At 41.5% G+C, this 20087-nt stretch overlaps 1 protein-coding gene across 1 annotated transcript; it reads left to right on the top strand.

Moving 5' to 3' along the window:
* The first annotated feature begins 3695 nt into the window (after positions 1–3695).
* On the top strand, positions 3696–18600 carry SLC25A46 (solute carrier family 25 member 46). The gene is made up of 8 exons (XM_028748856.2): positions 3696–4068; positions 6134–6176; positions 9979–10036; positions 10628–10705; positions 10950–11050; positions 13542–13598; positions 14811–14868; positions 17250–18600. The coding sequence occupies exons 1-8, from the start codon at positions 3831–3833 to the stop codon at positions 17826–17828; spliced, it is 1212 nt and encodes a 403-aa protein (XP_028604689.2). The 5' UTR covers positions 3696–3830; the 3' UTR covers positions 17829–18600.
* The last annotated feature ends 1487 nt before the right edge of the window (positions 18601–20087 follow it).

Raw genomic sequence — 20087 nt, 5'->3', positions numbered from 1 at the left:
GAGGAATGGATGAAATTTAAAGACTTTTCAGCTAAATATGCTAAGATAACTTAGACAGAAATACTTGCAAATACCAGACTGGCTAAGGATTTAAATAGGTGACGTTATGGAATAATATGTTTAAAGTTAAATATGAAAAGAAAGAAAGATGTAAATTGAGTAAGTAAATTTTATGAGGAATTAAGTTTTGGAAAACTGTTACAATGATATACACTGAAACTCAGCCAGGGGGATTCGCGGAAGTCACTTAACAATGTTAACAAAAGTGGCATTATTACAGTTAGGATTTATGTTTGTTTGTTTGTTCGTGTTTGTTATTAATTTGGAAAATCAATAAAAAAATTGGGGGGGGGGAGAAGTAGATTATGGCACCCAGGAGTCTGCATGTGCATTAAATTTATGCAGAATGCAGCAAAGAGTTTTTTTCAGTCACTGCACCACAGTGGTCCTTTACCTTCTCTTGCCTCTGCCCCAACTAAAATATTGGGTTTCATTAATTTTTTAGACACCTCTTTCTTTCCTCCTGTAACACGTTTTGAGTACTGTCTAGCCTGATAAAAGTGTTCTAGAGGATTTGTAATGTTGTGCTCATTATCTTGTAACATTTTGGTTTGTACTCATCTGTGGATTTTGGACCAAAAAACTTTGGTTTAGTTTAGCTTGTTTTTAGTGCGAACTTTAGTAAACAATAATAGATTTGCTAGACTTTAGGTGCCACAAGACTATTGTTTTTGCTGAAACAAACTAACATGGCTAGCTTTCTGAACTTCTTTCTTCTTCTGAGTCTGGAAGATATCATAGTTAGCCATTCAGGGTGGAATCTACAACCAGAGGAAGATTATTTTCTACCACCTGAACAGTGACATAGCGTTTTTAAGGTTAACTGCCCTCCAACCAAAAACTACACAATTTGGCTTCAGTTGACTCTTTCACTGACAAGCAAAGCAGCAGGGCTTAATGGTGTTGTTCACTCTACACCCAAAGCTCCATTTCTCATGCCAGCCAGGGCAAAAAGTATGGGGCAGGAAGGATGCCTTTTCCCCATACAACTCCTAGGCTGCTGTAGCAGTGTGGCCTGGGTGGATTCATGTCACACATCAGCAGGCAAAGATCAGGATCCAGCAAATCTTGTGCTGGTCCAGTTGTGCTCCCTCCTTGCCTCCCTCCCATGCTCCATTTTGAGTGTTATCACCAAACACCAGCTATTTAAGATTCAGGCAGAATGCATTTCTTCCCACAGCCCATAGTTAAATTATGGAACTCAAACAGAACACAGTGATAGACACCAACCTGGTTAGATTTAAAAGAGGATTTGACAAATTTAAGGAGGATAAGGCTGCCAATGACTACTAGACATGATGGCTATCCTCTCATAGCTGTCAACTTTTCCCTTTTTTAAGGGGCATTCCCTTATTCCGAGTAGGATTCCTCGCAAGAAAAGGGAAAAGTTGACAGCTATGTATCCTCTCACTCGGTGGTTGGAGGCCGTAATGCTTGTGAAACCCAATTGCTGGAAACTGCAGGAAAAAAGAATATTCTGGTACTTGGGTCCAGCTTCTGGCATCGTTAGCCCCTTTGAGAAAAGGATGTTGCACTAGATACCCCATTGGTCTGATCCAGGAGCCTCTACTTATTTTACCATTGGGGAAAATACAGTGGGCCAGTAGTAACTTCCACCCACGCTTTGGGTAGCTGCATTAGGCGCTCCACTGATGACCAGCTTCCCTCACTGGCAAAGGCAGATTGCAGGCCAGGCCAAGGTGATATATATGATTGGTGGAAATTGAAATGCTTTGTTTGAAACTTCATAAATACCACTACCCAGACCACTGGGCATGCAGTTACAGTACTTGCAAAACGATCTGACTGTAACCTATTGCTTCCTAAGTAATAAAATGACTGGACTCTATCTTCTCCCGGCTCCTGAATTTCATTGGCCAGACTTAGGGGTTTTTATAGGGTTTGACGCCTTGCAACAAAGGCACACCTTTGCCTCACCCGAACCCCCTCTAGCATGGTGGATTAGGGGTTTGGTTTGCTCTATCAATTTGGGGCTTTGCCATGTTTGTCTTTTCTACCCAACCAGGAGCATGTATATTTTGCTGAAAGTGTGAAGCAGACCTGAGTAATAGCCAAGCTTTATGTTTCCATAGACAGGGATCTACCACTGCTTCTTCATCCCAGCATGTAACCCGAATACCTGCAAACACCTAGCAAAGTCCTTACTCCAGAGGAGGCTGACAGCAACAAAAGGCAAATGTCAGGGAGGGAAATGGTGACAAGTCTCTTCTCCAGCCTCCTGGAAGTACCAACTGCTGGTGCAGGTCTTGTTGCATGCTGTTTTCATATTGTGATTTTATGTTGTAACAGTCCTGAGACCTGTGGATTTATTTTTTATTTTTTGGAAATCATTTTTATTTGATTTTACAAGTGTAGAGTTATAACAATATCAAATACATATCCATACATAGAGATTTATTTGAATCTCGAGACTTCCCATCATCCCCTTCATGGATCCTATTGTCAACATTTTCAACTGCATATTATTTCATAAACTATATTTTGTATCCGTCCATATTGTCCACAGTGTTTGTTACATGACAAGCGTTATTAGAATCCTGCTAATGTTTTCATCTGCTTACACTGGTCTCCTAAATAAATTATAAATTTCCCCCATTCTTTCTTGAAGTTTTTTGTCTTCTTGGTTCCTGAGTTTTCCAGTCAGTTTTGCCATTTCTGTGTAGTCCAACAGCTTGCTTTGCCATTCCTCTCTGGTAGGGACTCTTTCTTCTTTCCATCTCTGGGCTAGGAGCATCCATGCAGCTGTTGTCACATACATAAAAAGTCTGCTCCTTTGGGATGTCGGTACCTACAATTCCTAATAAAAAGGCTTCCTTGTTTTTTTAACAAAAGTTAAACATTTTTTTTCCAGTTCATTATATTTCATTTCCCAGAATGCTTTTATTACCTTACACTACTGCCACATAGGGGACGTGGGTGGCGCTGGTGGTTTACACAGAGCCTAGGACTTGCCGATCAGAAGGTCGGCGGTTCAAATCCCCGTGACGGGGTGAGCTCCCGTTGCTCGGTCCCTGCTCCTGCCAACCTAGCAGTTCGAAAGCACGTCAAAGTGCAAGTAGATAAATAAATACCGCTCCGGCGGGAAGGTAAATGGCGTTTCCGTGTGCTGCTCTGGTTCGCCAGAAGCAGCTTAGTCATGCTGGCCACATGACCCGGAAGCTGTACGCCGGCTCCCTCGGCCAATAAAGCGAGATGAGCGCCGCAACCCCAGAGTCGGTCACGACTGGACCTAATGCTCGGGGTCCCTTTACCTTTACTGCCACATATGGTAAAAGGTACCTTCTTTTTTTCTTTACATTTCCAGCAGGTGAGACCTGTGGGTTTGGACGGTATACAAATTAAATAAATAAATGAATAACAAAAATATTTTGGTTGGTCCTAATATTGTCTGGTGGATTTAAAAACAACTTTCCCCAGTAAATATGGAGAATATAGGTGTAGCCTGTCCCTTCATAGGGACAACCAAACAGTCTATTTTTCTTATCTCTCTAGGTTAGCAGGAAGCGGGCTGGCAAAACGAGCCCCGCCCCCCAATAACATCAGGCTTAGGGGCGGGAACCAGCCCGTGTCACATGACCCTCCATGGAGACGAGTATGCTTCAGGCCGGCGGGGTTTGCTTCCGGTTGGTACCCGGAAGTGAAGCCTGGTGGGGGAACCTGAGGGCGCAGCGGCGAGGTCTTCCCTGTTGTTGCTGTCAAAGCCGCTTGACGTTCCTGGGTCTCCCGGCTCTCTCCTCGCTTGTGGCCCGATGCATCCGCGGCGCCCCGAGGGCTTCGACGGCCTGGGCTACCGGGGCGGCCGAGAGGAGCCGGGGGGCTTCGTGGCCAAGCCGGACCTCGGCCACTGGGTCAGCAGCCCGCCGGACATCCCCGGCAGCCGCAACCTCCACTGGGGGGAGAAGACCCCGCAGTTCGCCGCAGGGACCCCGCTGGGGGCGGCCGGCTTCAACGAGGACTCTTACGCGGGCAGCGTGGCCGCCGGCTCCGGTGCGTATAACGGGGAGGAAGAGAGGCAGGCGTCGGTTAAACGGGGCCTGGGCCCCAAAACCAAGGGGCCCAGGAGAGCCCAGCATCTTCCGTGGGTCGCATATATTCTTGCTTCCCACCCTGGATGTCCCCCCACCCAAAAAAAAATCGCCTTTTCTGCTTGCAAAAGGCCACGATTGCAAAGGCCAACGTGCAGATTCTTACGCTCCTATACGTTTTTGTTCGCCTGTAGTACAGGCGAATTCCCTTCTTTCTGGCAAATTTTGGGCCCGCAACAGTTTGGTGCTCTGCATTCTTTGGAGTGCGGACTGTTCCGAGGGTGCTGGATTGCAAGTGAAGCTCTTCCTAGCGTGATGAGCCAGAGGCATGCTTAGTACTGTAGGCTTTTTCATTTTCTTCCTCCTTACGGTTGGTTCATACTGTATTTCGATTTGGAGTTTTTTAAGCAATCAGTGTGAGTCCCAGAACAAGTGTTCTTCCAACCTGTTGTTCACTAAGAGCTCAGGATGTTGTACAATCCCTTCCCTTTACCCAATTTTTGCAAGCCGGTCTCTGTAGAACCAGTTTTTTCTTTTCTTAAGTGGTACGTGTTCCTTTTACTCTCTAGAAAAAATAGTGCCTGTTAGGGAAACATTAGCAATCTATAAAAAGCTAGGGCTTTTTCAGCTGTGGCTCCAATCTGGTGGAACACTCTGTCACAAGAGACTAGGGCCCTGCGGGACTTGACATCTTTCCGCAGGGCCTTCAAGACAGAGCTGTTCCACCAGGCCTTTGGCCAGGGCACAGCCTGACTCCCTCCCTCGGCAATCTTCGCAGAGCTCTGGCCCAATGGTTGCTAGTGGCTTGAATTAATTAATTTTTATAATGAATGATTTTAGAATGTTGTTTATGCTGTACTTTTGTACTGTTTTATTGTTGTTAGCCGCCCTGAGCCCGGCTTCGGCTGGGGAGGGCAGGATATAAATAAAATTTATTATTATTATTATTATAACAATATATTCTCCACCCCACCCAAATGCTGCTCAGAAAAGCAGCTAGTCCACTCACTTACCTATACTTTTCCTCTGGGTGATACAGCAGTGGGGGTTGGGCCCACCTGTGGTTTGTCTCCTGTAGGCCCAATATTTCTTGCCACACAGGCTAGAGAGAGAATGACAATAAGCGAGATGTGGAGGTAGATGCTCTGAAGTCTTTGCATAATCACTCATCCCACACCTCTCAGTGGTGCAACCACAAAGAACTAGGCAAGTGGTAGTTGTAAGTAGAGGCTGTTACTTCTTATTGCTTTTTGACACCTTTCTGTTTGGGAAGCTGGGTAAAGGTACTGTGGTCTTGGCAGCTGTCCAGCAGTGTTGACCCTATGGTGCTAGGTCTATTTATATCTCTAATTATGTCTCCAACCAGGAAATGTTGGCCCAAGGTCACCAAATAAGGATCATGGCTCAGTGAGAGTGTAATTAAGCAAATGTATGTCCCAAATTTGTCATAGACTAGAACAAATTATAGGGACGTGGGTGGTGCTATGGTCTAAACCACTGAGCCTAGGGCTTGCCCATTGGAAGGTCAGCAGTTCATATCCCGTAACAGGGTGAGCTCCCATTGCTCGGTCCCTGCTCCTGCCAACCTAGCAGTTCAAAAGCACATCAGAGTGCAAGTAGATAAATAGGTACTGCTCCGGTGGGAAGGTAAATGGCGTTTCTGTGCGCTGCTCTGGTTTCACCAGAAGCGGCTTAGTCATGCTGGCCACATGACCCGGAAAAACTGTCTGCAGACAAATGTTGGCTCCCTCAGCCAGTAAAGCAAGATAAGCACCGCAACTCCAGAGTCATTCGTGACTGGACTTAACTGTCAGCGGTCCTTTACCTTTTTAGAACAAATTATATTAGCTTACTTGAGAAATTTAAGGCAATCAGTTATTCATTTATTATATTTTGTAAATATCTATGTGTGTGTATTTGTGCCTTTACCAGGCTAATGCAAATTTTGGATAGGGTCCTTCTCCCTGTGTTTTGTTATGTAGCTGATTAAAACTAACAGTTGTTTGTGTTGTCTTTCTGTCTTTCAGAACAGTTGAATAGATTTGCAGGCTTTGGGATTGGCTTGGCAAGGTAATATCACAATTATGTAATTCATAGCATTTTTAATAAACACAAAACTACTTTCTCCAAATCCATATCTCTGTATGTGTGTTAAGGTGGCACATGCAACTAAATGCTTTAATATTTTCATTCAGCGTAAGCAGAGTTTTCTACCACCTTTCAAAAATGTATTCATTACAATATTTATATACTTTCCAAAGTGGTTTACAAGCAAGTAACAAATACTGTAATACAAAGGCAATATCAGTAACATCCAGTTATCAAACTCAGTAGCCATCGAAAGAGTTCAGCCAAAAGGTAACTTTTTTAAAAAGGTGTTGCAGCTCTTACAAGAAGAAAGGTATGGGGTAGTTGTCCTAACCTGTACTGAAAGAAAGTTCCATAACTTGGAAGTACAACATTTCTATTCTGAGCTATCACTAGTTACACTTCTTATAAAGGAAGCAAAGCCTTACAACTTGTTCATGTCAGACAAGTGGGCTTATATAGGAGGCGGGGAGAGTAATTATCATATGAGGGTTTCAGTAAGGCTTTATAAATGAAAGCCAGTGCATTGAAATGAGTACAGAAGCAAATTTGTAGCCATGATCACAAAAGATTAAACAATTATAACTTAGTCTTTAAGGTGCCACAAGACTTTGTTCGGAACTGGAGGAAGCTCACTTTCCTGAAAAGAAGCATTAAAGGCTTTCTTTTCCACAAGCAAAAGACTTTAATGGCCAGAGTTCATGTTGCTTTTACAGGGAGGGTAGAACAAAATGATCCAAGCAGTAGTGACATGCAGTTGAATCTGATGCTTGCGGTTTAGAGTCTCCCCTAATGACTGTGTCTAAGTCAGACCAAATGTGAGCAACTTTTATTAGCAAAGCATCTGGCAGAGGCATTGCAGTGAACCACTGTTGGTTTACATTCCAGAGACTCTACCTTAGGGCTTAATTGACCCTTCTCAATTCAATGGAGGGTGAGAAAAAAGTTATTTGCTGCCACTGCCACCACCACCTCCTCATAGGCCTGCAAATAAGCTATATGGTGTGCTCAGCCAGATTTAGCATAAGTTTTCTGCCACGATTCTCAAGTTGGCTCCCCATGCGCTTCCCCTAACTAAACTTGACAGCTGTATGAAGCACAAGGACAGAAAGTTGCAATGTTATATAACTCTATTTCTTTGGCGGTATAGCTCTAAATAGAGCCAGAATTTTCTGTACAAACAAGAACAGTATCATTCATTTGAAACGCAGTTACAAATGACCCAGTATATTGGTCCAATAGAACTGTGACACAGAATTCTTTCATTGTATGGGGATTTTTGGTTATTTGGTGAATAAAACTCGGGAGAATTCCCTCTTTGGCAAAGCTTGGCAAACCAAGCACTCTGAGGTGGGCCTTTCCAGTTGCCCACTATCATTGTGGCTGTTTAAACTGCTGCCCCTGAAGATTCTACTATTACCTTAAGGGAGAGTAGCTCCTCCCCCTTAAAGTGTGCTGCCTAGCAACCAGCATCAGGTAACACAAGATGTTTTGATCCCTACTGGTCAAGGCATTCCGCAGGTCTTGGTTCTTCTCAGGGGCAGGGGTGACTGATGAAGCTTCGGCAACGGATCCTAATGTAAAATGTCTGCTCTCCAGGCCTTAAATGTTTCCTGCTAATTTGTTTGTTTCCTCTTTATAACTTATTGTATAACTGCCGCAGGCTGCATGGGAAATGAATGTGTCACGTCATCAGAATCTTCTCTAGGTCCAAGCTCAAGCCACGTGTATCTGTCAGATTTGGGTTTTGCATAGTAAATATTGGGGACGCGGGTGGCCCTGTGGGTTAAACCACAGAGCTTAGGACTTGCCGATCAGAAGGTCGGCGGTTCGAATCCCCACGACGGGGAGAGCTCCCGTTGCTCGGTCCCTTCTCCTGCCAACCTAGCAGTTCGAAAGCACGTCAAAGTGCAAGTAGATAAATAGGTACCACTCTGGTGGGAAGGTAAACGGTGTTTCCGTGCGCTGCTCTGGTTCGCCAGAAGCGGCTTAGTCATGCTGGCCACATGACCCGGAAGCTGAACGCCGGCTCCCTCGGCCAATAAAGCGAGATGAGCGCCACAACCCCAGAGTCGTACGCGATTGGACCTAATGGTCAGGGGTCCCTTTACCTTTATAGTAAATATTGTGAAGACTTGGCTCTACTGTTTGGCTTCTGTACTAAATAGCTGCTACAGCGGCAGAACTATGTGTTAGGGTGTGCTGCTTGGTGTTCGGGTGATAACAGTGGCAAGGAGAGCTTTTTATGAGCTTCAGTTGGTGAACTCATGCCCTTCCTCTCAGATAAGGATCTGGCCACCACTATCCAAGCACTGTTAACTTCCTGTCTAAATTACTGCAACTATATGCACCACATTGGAGATACTCTTGGAAATGGATTGAAAGCTCAATCTAATGCAGACTTATGTGGCTCATCTTATTGATAAGACCAGGCTATATAGAGAGCTCTAACTTGGTTGCATTTGCTTCCTATTTGCTTCTAGACCCAATTCAAGGTGTCGGCGATCTTTTCTAAAGTCCTGAATAACCTGAGTTCAGCATACCTTGAGAATGGAGAAAGAGGCATGCTTTGCCCTTGCCCCCAAAAGATGTATGAAGAAGGGGAAAGTCCTTTCCCATCCATGCTCCACACAGTGGAATTAATTGCCAAGGAAGCCCACCTAGCCATGCCTTTAATTTGTCTTCCACCAGCTTTTAACAACTTTCTTTCAAAACATTTTTGCTGACGTTGGGTAGATTTGTATAGTCCAGCTGTTCTGTTTTGTAGCTCGTATTGCTGCTGTTGGGTGTGCTGCTGCCTTTACTATTTTCCTTCCCCCTTGCCTATTACCCCAGCCAGATGCAAGGAGTATTATTATTATTATTATTATTATTATTATTATTATTATTATTCAGACATATACATTTTTATTTCTGTTTTGATCAGTGGAATGCTTTAAATGAGGTTTTAGGCTGTTTAAATTTCATGACTTATTGTATCAGTGTTGTTATAAGTTGTCTCAGCTGCTTGGGCAGCTCATAGATGCTAGTTATAAAAAGTTGTGAGTGAACTTGGAGGGTTGGATCCAGACTTGCCAGGAACAGAACTCTGCTAACTTGACCCTTCTTTTGGTAGAAAGTGGGATGCTCTTTTCCATGGTTTGCCCTGCAGCCTCCCATAGCCCCCTGAAAACCTATTTCGGAGGATTGTGGGACCCTCTGGAACACCATGGGAGATAGCACTGTGGACTAGAGGAGGAAGGGAAATTTAGCAAAGATCTACTTCTCTTGTTTCTCCATCAGGCCACTGATAAAAAATCCCTTCCGTGAATGAAAGGGCAAGTCTGCATCCAACCTCATGAGATCTGAGTGATTTCAAGATATTCTGTAAAGTTTATCTTTTTAGTTCTTGCTATTATACAAATTATTCTGATAGATAACCACCTTGCTTTAGAGTACCAAAGCATTTTAATAACATTTTGTAACTTAATAACACTTCAGAGTTATGTTGATTACTAAAACAAGATAATAATACTTGTTTAGTGTGCCATCTCAATTGTCTTTTCCGCATCTTTTGAAGACTTGCTTCTTTTGACAAGCTAAGTAGAGATCCCAGTTGGTAGCTGTACTGAATTTAAAATTATTTTTTATATACATAGTGGTTTTTATATATGCAGTTGTTTCATGTATGTTTTATTTTATTGTGAAATTGCTTTGAGGTGCTTCATAGGAAGCCGTTCATAAATGAAATAAATAGTAATAAGTGGGAGAAACTTCTGTGTTTAACATAATTGTTTTTCCAAAGTTTGTTTACAGAAAATGTGCTGGCTCATCCTTGCATTGTTCTGCGTCGACAGTGCCAGGTAAGTTGTTGTGAGTTGCTCTCTCAAATGTGTCTTGTTAGCCTCACTTACACTGCAGTCCTAAGCATATGCTTCTGTGAGTAAGCACCATTGAACAGAAATGGGATTTACTGCCAAGTAAACATGGATAGGCTTGTGCTTTTAGTATCCAACTAAGTTCTACTCACAGTAGACCTAATGAAATTATTGGGACTACATTTGTCATATGCACTAATTTCAATGGATCTATCTGGTGTATGACTATCTTTGGATACAGCCCATTTAATTTTAATGTCACAGAAAATACTGGATTTGATTGGCTAACTAGTGGCTCTCCAAATGTGGACTCCAACTCCTGCCAGTGGGCAAGGATAATGGGATTTACAGTCTAACATGTTACCCTCTCCTGGATTAGACACTTCCTTCAAGTTGCAGTTAAAATATGATATTTGGATAGCACTTCAGCATGGATTGTATTTGAGTGATCCTGTAAGTCTTTAGAAAAACAATTGAGATAGTGTTGTGGAGTCAATTACAATATGTTGTTATAACATGTTAATTATACCATTTACAAATGTTTGTAGCTGTATGTATGTATGTTTGTTTTTGCAGGTTAATTACCATGCCAGGAATTATCATCTCACTCCATTTACAATTGTCAACATTATGTATAGCATCAATAAGGCCCAGGTAGGTATTTGGTGTCTATAGATTTGTTTAAAGAGAAATGAAATAAAACTACCAGTTATATACTACTTTAAGTCTGATTCCTACCCCTGTCCCCCAAATGCAGTTGGCCAGTATAAAAATATGGCAGATGATGAATGCAGATACACATAGAAGTCACTGTATAGAAATACTAGTTGCAGGAAAACATCAAATACTGGGTTAGATTATGTAGATATTTTCTTCAAGCTATCGTTTTAAATTTCAGGGGCCCAGAGCTCTTTGGAAAGGAATGGGGAGCACTTTCATTGTTCAAGGCATAACCCTTGGAGCAGAGGGCATCATCAGTGAATTCACACCCTTGCCCAGGTAATTCTCATTTTTCTCTTACGTTAAGTAAAGGCAGTATTTGTCCGTCATATCTCTTTGGGATCGTCTCAGAAGTTGATTGCATCAGTTTAAATTAAAACTCAATGGGCGACACTGCAGTCAGATCCCATCGATGGCCCTTGTGGTCTATTCCAACTCTATGATTCTATGCTTCCAATAGGCATCTGACTGGCCACTGCGAAAATGATATGTTGGACTAGAAGGGCCTCTGGCCTGATCAAGCATCTCTCTTTTTATGTTCTTAATGTCACGCAAGTGGACTTCCACTCACACAGCAGCCTTTTCCTTTTCCTTCCTCTCTTCCCTCAGCAACCCCCTTTCTTCTCCAGGCAGTATTTGTTCCAACCCTCTGGAAGGTGCACAGTTCTGCCAACAGTATCTGTTCTATTAGTGGACAGACACTGATGGATTTCATCCACCCACCTTAAGTCTGACCAACTGCTGCAACGTTTGCCTTAGTAGAACTGTGCAGCGGAATATGCTTAGTTACCTGTTTTGTGCCAAGAACGTGGCATTGCGATTCTGTTTAAAGTCTTGGGTTTCCAAGAACATATAAAAGCTGGCTTGAATTAGTCCTGTTGTGGCAGATCTGAATGGCCAGAGGTGATGATATCTTATACTTGGGAATATCCCTGGAATAATAGTAGAACCTCCTTGTAGAATTATAGAAGGCATTGTTGAAAATAGTGGCATAAAGAGCAGGAAAGGAAATGAGCATGATGACATGGGTGAGATCAACTGCCAAGAAGCTGTGGGATACGTTTGCCATTAGTAAATATGGGCCTATAGAAGATGGTTGCTAAAGAGCCCCAAAATTAGACTATGATGTCTTCAGTAGACCCATTATCTGGTCCCAATCTTGAGAGTAAGCTCCACTGAATTTAGTGGAGCTGACTTTTGAACAGGCACGGTTAGGAGTGCACTGTAAACTGATCTGTGTACCTCTTTAAGAAACTGGATATATTTCTGGTGGGGTGTTAATTGTATAAACAGTAACTGAGTCTTCCTGTGAATTAGAGCTCTTTTTCAACACTTGCTTTCCTCTCCTATTGGAAGCTAAATACACCTCAAGAGTATCAGATGCTCCCTATGTTTCCAGATTGAAGACTATTTGACCTTGAGCAGCTGATACCATTTCTTAGTAGTTTTTTTTCCTGTTGTCCAGTGTCTCTTCCAGTTAAGATGAGCTGTTTTAGCTGTTAAGTAGATCCAAGCTGATTATGTGTCATTCAAAGAGTAAGCTTGTTATCTTGGCAGTAGCATTTTGAAATCCAGGAGCAAGCCCAAAGTAAAGTAACTGTAGTCTTTTAGCGAAAGTAGAGATCCTAGTCTGCTGCCTTTTTGCTACTGAAATAACAGAATGGAGATTGGCATTGCAAACTATGTAAAGCATTTGAGAGTATGAGCTTCGCTGTATTGGAGAGTCACTACTGGGATCTGCATGACCTCAAGGAACATAAAGCAATATTTAAAATGTAACTAGCCAGTAGTTAGTAAAGGAAGATTCATTGACATACTGATTATTGCAAAATGAATAAAAATAACTCAATACAATAAAAACTTTGCATTGAAAAATATTCTGATAGCCGTAAAACACAGTCATTGCACTGTTCTAGTTGCTAATTTACTAGATTGGGTTTAAAGGAATCCACAGTAGGAAGCTATAAAACTCTTCAAAAAGGTATAAATGCCTGTTACCACTGATAGGTAAAGAAATATCCTTGCAGAGGTTTGCTCAAACCATTTTCTTCCCTTCCCTTGCGCCCCAGTCACAGTTGCCCAGATAGTTATAAGGATCTACACATTTTGCCTTTAGATCGTACCTGGTGCTAACACTGATAGTGTCTTAAAAATCTATGAAATCTGTATTAATAGTTTTGGTGTCATTCAAAACAACTGTTAAAAATTACTTACGGAACAAAACCACTATATTACAAAATTTAAATTTAATAAAGTTCTTAGGTTCTGTAGCCTTTCATAGTTCAACTTGAAAAAGGCCCAGAAACAGGTTCTTCTGTTCCTTTCTTCTTCTTTTTTTAATGTATTTTTATTAAAGATTTTCTTCTTTTGCGGGAAATGTTCTGTACATGCAGTGGCTTTCCTATATGCGGTGTAATCTCTGATGTAGAAATGCATAGCATAGCACTGTTCAGGCAGAGCTTTGTAGGCACCGGTGTCTCTGAAAACCTGTAGATTATGAGCACTATCCAACCCTGCACAAACAACTTTGCCTTCACCCCTGCACCCTCTGGAACAGATTTTTGCCATTGCACAGGGAGGGCTGCCGGCAGGAGAAGAGAAGAATATCCGTCACGTGAGCAGAAGTCTGTTCCGCAAGCAGACTGTTGCTGTTTTGTGTTGCCTGTTGTGCAAGTCACTTCACCATAAGATATAAAGGAGTGACCAGTATCTATGCCTTGAATTTTGGTTAGTAACCATTTATTGCCAATTACTACTTTATTTTTTGTAGAGAACTTTCATATAAGTGGAGTCCCAAGCAGATAGGAGGACATCTTATGCTGAAAGGGTACGTACATGTGTTAAATTTACTCCCAATTTTTTTCAGTACAGAAGGATGTTATTATACTACTTGAAGAAAGAACCAAGAGCAACTTAATAGTGCAAATATGCAAAAAAAAGAAGATTAATCAGAAACATGGCAATAACTTTTTTTTAGCAATCTGAAGTGTGTCAACTGCAAACTGAAATATATAAAAAAAATTAAAATTGTCCAGTAGCACCTTAGAGACTAACTAAGTTTGTTCTTTCTTGTGCATGCACACTTCTTCAGATACACTGAAACAGAAATCACCAGACCCTTATATATAGTGGGAGGGTGGGGTGGGGATTTTTGCTGAAGGGTAGTAGGAGATGGGTGATGGACTCAGTGTGTACGGTAAACCTGTTGACAACTGTTAATGACTGCAATTAGTCCTACAGGAAAAAGCAAAGGATAGTATGCAGATGATTAGCACACCTGAATCTACAACTTCAAATTGAGTTAAATTTTAGGACTCTCAAATTGCCTAATCTTTATATATGTAAGTCTTATCATGTGTCTCCATCTTGCTCCGAGGAGTACATCTAAGGAGATTGCTGCATTAATGTCTAGAAATGAGGCCTTTGAATTGAACTGTCATTTCTGTAAGGCTCCCACTAATGAATTTGCACAGAAATATCATACCAATGGTTTTATAAAATATGATCTATTTCACTTAATATGCATATTGAGAAGTAATGCCATAAGAATCCATAACTACTAAATTAATCTTGGATGTGGATTCATCTTACCGTTAGGAGGATTTTAACAGCACCTTCCCCCACCTAAGCCAAATAATTTAAATCTTAGAAACAGGGCTAAACTGATTTAAATTAAAGCCTCAGTTTAGATCATGGGTAGGCAAACTAAGGCCCGGTGGCTGGATCCAGCTCAATCGCCTTCTAAATCCGGCCCACGGATGGTCCAGGAATCAGCGTGTTTTTACAGGAGTAGAATGTGTTCTTTTATTTAAAATGCATCTCTGGGTTATTTGTGGGGCATAGGAATTTGTTCTCCCCCCCTCCCAAGTATAGTCCAGCCCCCCACAAGGTCTGAGGGACAGTGGGCTGGCCCCCTGCTTAAAAAGTTTGCTGATCCCTAGTTTAGATGGACTGTTGACTGGGCTGTTTGTTTGAAACTGTAGCAAAAAAAACCATGTCGTTATTAAAATGATAAGTGTTTGTTTGTGCTTTCCTCTAGGCTGACTTGCTTGATAGCAATGCCTTTTTATTCTGCAAGTCTGATTGAAACAGTACAGGTAAGTTAAATGCTTTTGGTCTGCTGTCAGGTAACATTATTTGGGGAATCATAGGTGAAAGTATCCTAGCATCAGCTGGCCTGAGCTTTGGTATTCTGTCTTTATTTGCATTGTCCCTGGAAGAAGAGATATTCTGCTTTATTAAAAGTATTTGATACACAGCAATATCATGGTTTGTATTACTAGTTATTTTTAAATTCACAGCAAATAATTCCTATCTTTCAAGAACTGATTTCAGCTAATTTCTTTAAATGGTTTTATTTGGATCTGGAAAATCCAACACAAAGGTGCCAAAAGCTGTATCAATGGGCAGGGAATTACATCTGAACTGTATGGTGAGGAAAACTCTCTTAATGTATTGAACTACCTGTCAAATTTGATTGGGCTTGCACGTTTCGTCACTCAGCAGGTTTATTTTCTAGTTTACTGCTTTTCAGTTTGTGCCATCCCAAGCCACTTGGTGGCGCACCAGTTACTTCAAATTTTTTGGCTTGGGGGTTTGAAGAATATAGGATGAAATTGAGCAGCTGATTTGGTTCATTTCTGTGTTCAATTAACCACAGTAGTGCAGCTCTCTGTGTGTGTCCTCATGCTTCCAAAATATCCTTTGAGGTTTTCACCTGCATATTTTGAAAAATCATCTTCCCTGTTACTACAACGTGAAATTAAAAACCTGCACATGCTTATTTCTTTCTGCTTGGCATTCTCTTAAACGAGGAGTGAAATGGCTCTTGGTATCATGAGAAATGCTTGTGATCAGGATTGGAGCTCAGGACACCAAGAACTGTGCAACTTGTTCCACACGCTCTATCTTTTCTGCAGCCCCCTGTGCCACATGGAAAACTCCTATTGGTTTTTAAAAATAGCCCTTCATGTGGCATGGTGTTGTTTGATAAATGCTCATAGCCTCTTTAGATGCATAGAACTCGTTGTCGAGGTCTTGGGATCCTGACCATGGATTTTAAGAATTATTAATACTGGTGAATTTCTGTTTGTGTTTTATACAGCCGCAGGGACGCGGGTGGTGCTGTGGGTTAAACCACAGAGCCTAGGACTTGCCGATCAGAAGGTCGGCGGTTTGAATCCCCGTGACGGGGTGAGCTCCCGTTGCTTGGTCCCTGCTCCTGCCAACCTAGCAGTTCGAAAGCACCTCAAAGTGCAAGTAGATAAATAGATACCGCTCCAGCGGGAAGGTAAATGGCGTTTCTGTGTGCTGCTCTGGTTTGCCAGAAGTGGCTTAGTCATGCTGGCCACATGACCCGGAAGCTGTACGCCGGCTCCCTCGGCAAGTAAAGCGAGATGAGCGCTGCAACCCCAGAGTCGGTCACGACTGATCTAATGGTCAGGGGTCCCTTTACCTTTACCTTAGAGTTCAAGAAACCCTTTGTTCGTTTTTAAAAAATAGCAAAGGAAGCTAGTGGGTGGAAACAGCCCTCCTCTCCCTTCCTTTTCCAAAATGGGTGTGATATCTTTTAGAGGCATAATGTCAGCTTGGTGGGAATAGCTTCAAACCGCTACTTTCCTTTGCCATTTAACAAAGATATAATTGGAAACACCTACTAACGTATTGGCAAATCCCCTAAGGTTTCCAAGAAAACATTTGTTCATACTGTTTCCAATGACCTAAATTGTTTGGAATCTAATTTGCTCTGTTCAATACACATATGGAGAGGTTAGCGTGTATCTGTATATTTACGTATGAGTGAGATAAGGGAGTGTGGTTATGCACTGCCTCAGCTTCAGGATCTGTCCTTCCAGTGAGCACTCAGGGCTCATTTCCTTAAGAATGGATAGGTTTGATCTTCTTACAGTCCATGGGACTCTCAAGAGTCTCCTCCAGCACCATAATTCAAAAGCATCAATTCTTCAGCGACCAGCCTTCTTTATGGTCCAGCTCTCACTTGCATACATCACTACTGGGAAAACCATAGCTTGAACTATACGGACCTTTGTCAGCAAGGTGATGTCTCTGCTTTTTAAGATGCTGTCTAGACTTGTTAGGTCGGTCCAAATCTTAACCACCATGTCTAGGGTGTGTGCTGGTGGGAGGTAAGTGTTAATACAGAAAAATGGGCCTCCTGCCACTGCACTAAACTGTAGTGGCAAGAAATATTCATAAAGGAGATCCGACTCCACAACACTAATTTCCCCAGCCAGATCCAGTGAGGTAAGGGTGGTCAGTCCCCCACTTCCTTGTCCTTTTTGATGCCTCTTGCTGCAGGGAGACTATGCTGAGAGTATCCCTGCAAATGTGGATTATGATCCTGTTGCTAAAGCTGGTTATGCATAATTTGTTTATAAGTAAAAAAAAAATGGCAGTCACAAATTCTGGACGTTTATTCATTGGAAACACTGTGGTGCTTTTTCTTTTCTTTTCACAGAGCGAAATCATTCGGGATAATCCTGGGATTTTGGATTGTCTGAAAGAGGGCATAGGCAGAGCAATGGGCTTTGGAGTGCCCCATAGCAAGCGGCTCCTCCCTCTCCTGGCCCTGGCCTTTCCGACTGTTCTACACGGAGTTCTTCATTATGTGATCAGTTCCATTGTTCAAAAGTTAGTTCTGCTCCTCCTCAAGAAAGAGAACTCCCCCAGCCTTCCACCTGAGAGCTCGAGTTCTGTGCAAAGCATGCTGGATGCTTATTTCCCGGAACTTATTGCCAGCTTTGCTGCCAGCCTTTGCGCTGATGTGATGCTCTACCCTCTGGAGACAGTTTTGCACCGTCTTCATATCCAAGGGACTCGCACCATCATTGACAATACGGACCTGGGATACGAAGTCCTCCCCATCAATACCCAGTACGAAGGAATGAGAGACTGTATCAATACCATAAAGCGCGAAGAAGGAATATTGGGGTTTTACAAAGGGTTTGGGGCTGTAGTTGTGCAGTACACCTTACACGTTGCTGTTCTGCAGTTCACTAAAATTCTTTACTCGACGCTGCTCCAGAATGTTTCTTAGAAGGTGATGGGTGTGGCCACTCAAAAGTCCACATATTCAGGCAGTAGGTCAGCAAGTGAAAGCTGCAAGTTTAGAATCTACAGTAATGGTTTTCTCCTTGCCAGCCACCTAGAATGTTCCTGTGTAAATAGATGTGCGTTGTCCCAGGCCCTTTATGAAATACTTAATCAGAGAGAGAGAGAGAGATAAATGAAGCATGGAAGTCTATACAGGCCAGGGCTTTTCAATATTGAAATGTAAATAAACTATTGCAACATCTTTTGTAAATCTGTATCTGCTGTGTAGAGTGTGATTTTCCGATTGCTGATAAATCCTGCACAAACTCAATTTGAAATGAATGATAGCTGTGATCTTGTTCTTAAAGTCTTGTCACTTCTCAAAGGGACTTGCACTGAGGACTGTGTGCCTTTGCTTCTGTCTGTAGAATTATTTTGACTACATTTGAATGCTCTCAAAAACCAATGAACTTTGACAACTCTGCTGAAGGGTTTTGCCATATAACTGCTGTAACAAGGATTAAAATTGCTATGGTTACAAATGTGAATGTAGAAGTGGTTGCTATTCCAGTTTTCCCACATCGTATTCTTGTTGATTTACAAATGTGACAATGAGGCTAATGGTAATGAAAAGTGTGAAGATTCTAAAATATTATAAGCAGTTTATAAATACATTGCCTGACTGCTACTAGGCAAACACCATAAGAACACTTGAAAACAAATTCCATTGAAGTCTGATGGATTTTATTTTAAATAAATGTGTTCTAAATAAGATATGTCTTATCCCAAGATATGTTTTATTATTTTTTCTATGTTAGCACAATCATGGCCCTAATTAGATCATGTTTTCAAATACCGGTCAAAAGTATTTTATTTTATTTTATTTTATTGATATGGCTAGTAATAATAAATAAAGATTATTCTGATTCTAGTATAATAAAAAAAGCTTGCCTTTTAACATTGCTCATCCCCTGCTCCCCAAAGAGTGAAGTTCTTTTTAAAGAATTTTGGCTGAAATTGGTGGTCTCCCTGTCTTATCAATCAGTCTCCTCTCCACTTGTGACTTCAGCTTTTTAATCTTTGTTTAATTATTCTTCTGGAAAAGGTGATTGTAATTGTAGAGCAGCACTCTGTTGCTTGTCGGTATAATATACCACCACTAAACTAAAAACTTTGGCTTTGTAAAAAACCATTTCTGATCATTAAATGTTTTATTTTGCTTTGATACCCAGCTGATCTAATGGAAGTATTTAGAAGGATGTTTCTAATGCACTAGCATGCTGAAAACAAGTTCTGAAAAGTTCCTGCTTACCTCATAAATTAACAAGTGGTATTAGAGAATTGGTATGAATCTAGTAAATGTGCAAATTTAGGCTGTGTATAAATGTTCTTATTTAATAGAAAGCAATTGTGGCATACACATTGAACTGTTCTGACACACATGAAAATAGCACTGAAAGAAAGCATTTGTTCTGCTCACTGTTAGCAAACATTTGGGGGTGTCTTAAGCCCTTGGATGTTAGGATTGAAGACAGAGGAAGACTTCAGCTGTTCTGCATCTGGACTGTTTGGCAGAACAAAGCAAATACTGCAAACAAATTACCTAAGAAGAAGAATTTTAGGGGGGAATTGACTTTTAAATGTATGTTGTAGATGTAATATCTTCATGCTTTTAAAGGGATCTTGAATGCTTTTAAAGGATGGTGCACTCTAGTAGCACTAAATAAAACTTTAAAAACATAATACTGTGATGAGCCATGGGTCCTGATAACATAATAAATTTGTTTCACCTAGGCAGGATGCTAATGGCATTAGGGGGGAAATCAGAAAAATAGTTGGCTGAGAGCCATATCACCTTTTTAAACTTTATATATACTGTGTGTACATTAGAGGTGCCCCAGGCTGAGAATGCAGCGCATATTTGGCTAATTTGGGTTCATCATTGGAGAGGGAAGTGCTTTTTCTTGCATATTAGCCTTTTGCAACATGTGAGGTAGCCCTAATTAAAGTTCAACAGGAACACATTTGACTCCTGGGGTTGTATGCAGAAATCAGATTTTTGTTCGTAATAATTGCTCAGTTTTGTACAATGAGAGGTTCTCTCAGGCTATAAGCATTGTTATAGCTGTTGGTGTTTCAGAAATTGCCTTTATATTTGGCATTCTCAAAGTGCATTGGGGGGGAATGCTGTTCAAGAGCAAAATAAATATATAAATCTACCATTGCTAAAGCGAATCAACAGTAAATATGGTTTAATATAAAA

The sequence above is a fragment of the Podarcis muralis genome, chromosome 11 (assembly GCF_964188315.1).
Source record: "Podarcis muralis chromosome 11, rPodMur119.hap1.1, whole genome shotgun sequence".
NCBI lineage: Eukaryota > Metazoa > Chordata > Lepidosauria > Squamata > Lacertidae > Podarcis > Podarcis muralis.
The sequence above is the reverse complement of the archived record's forward strand: the minus strand, read 5'-3'. Positions and strand labels throughout refer to the sequence as shown.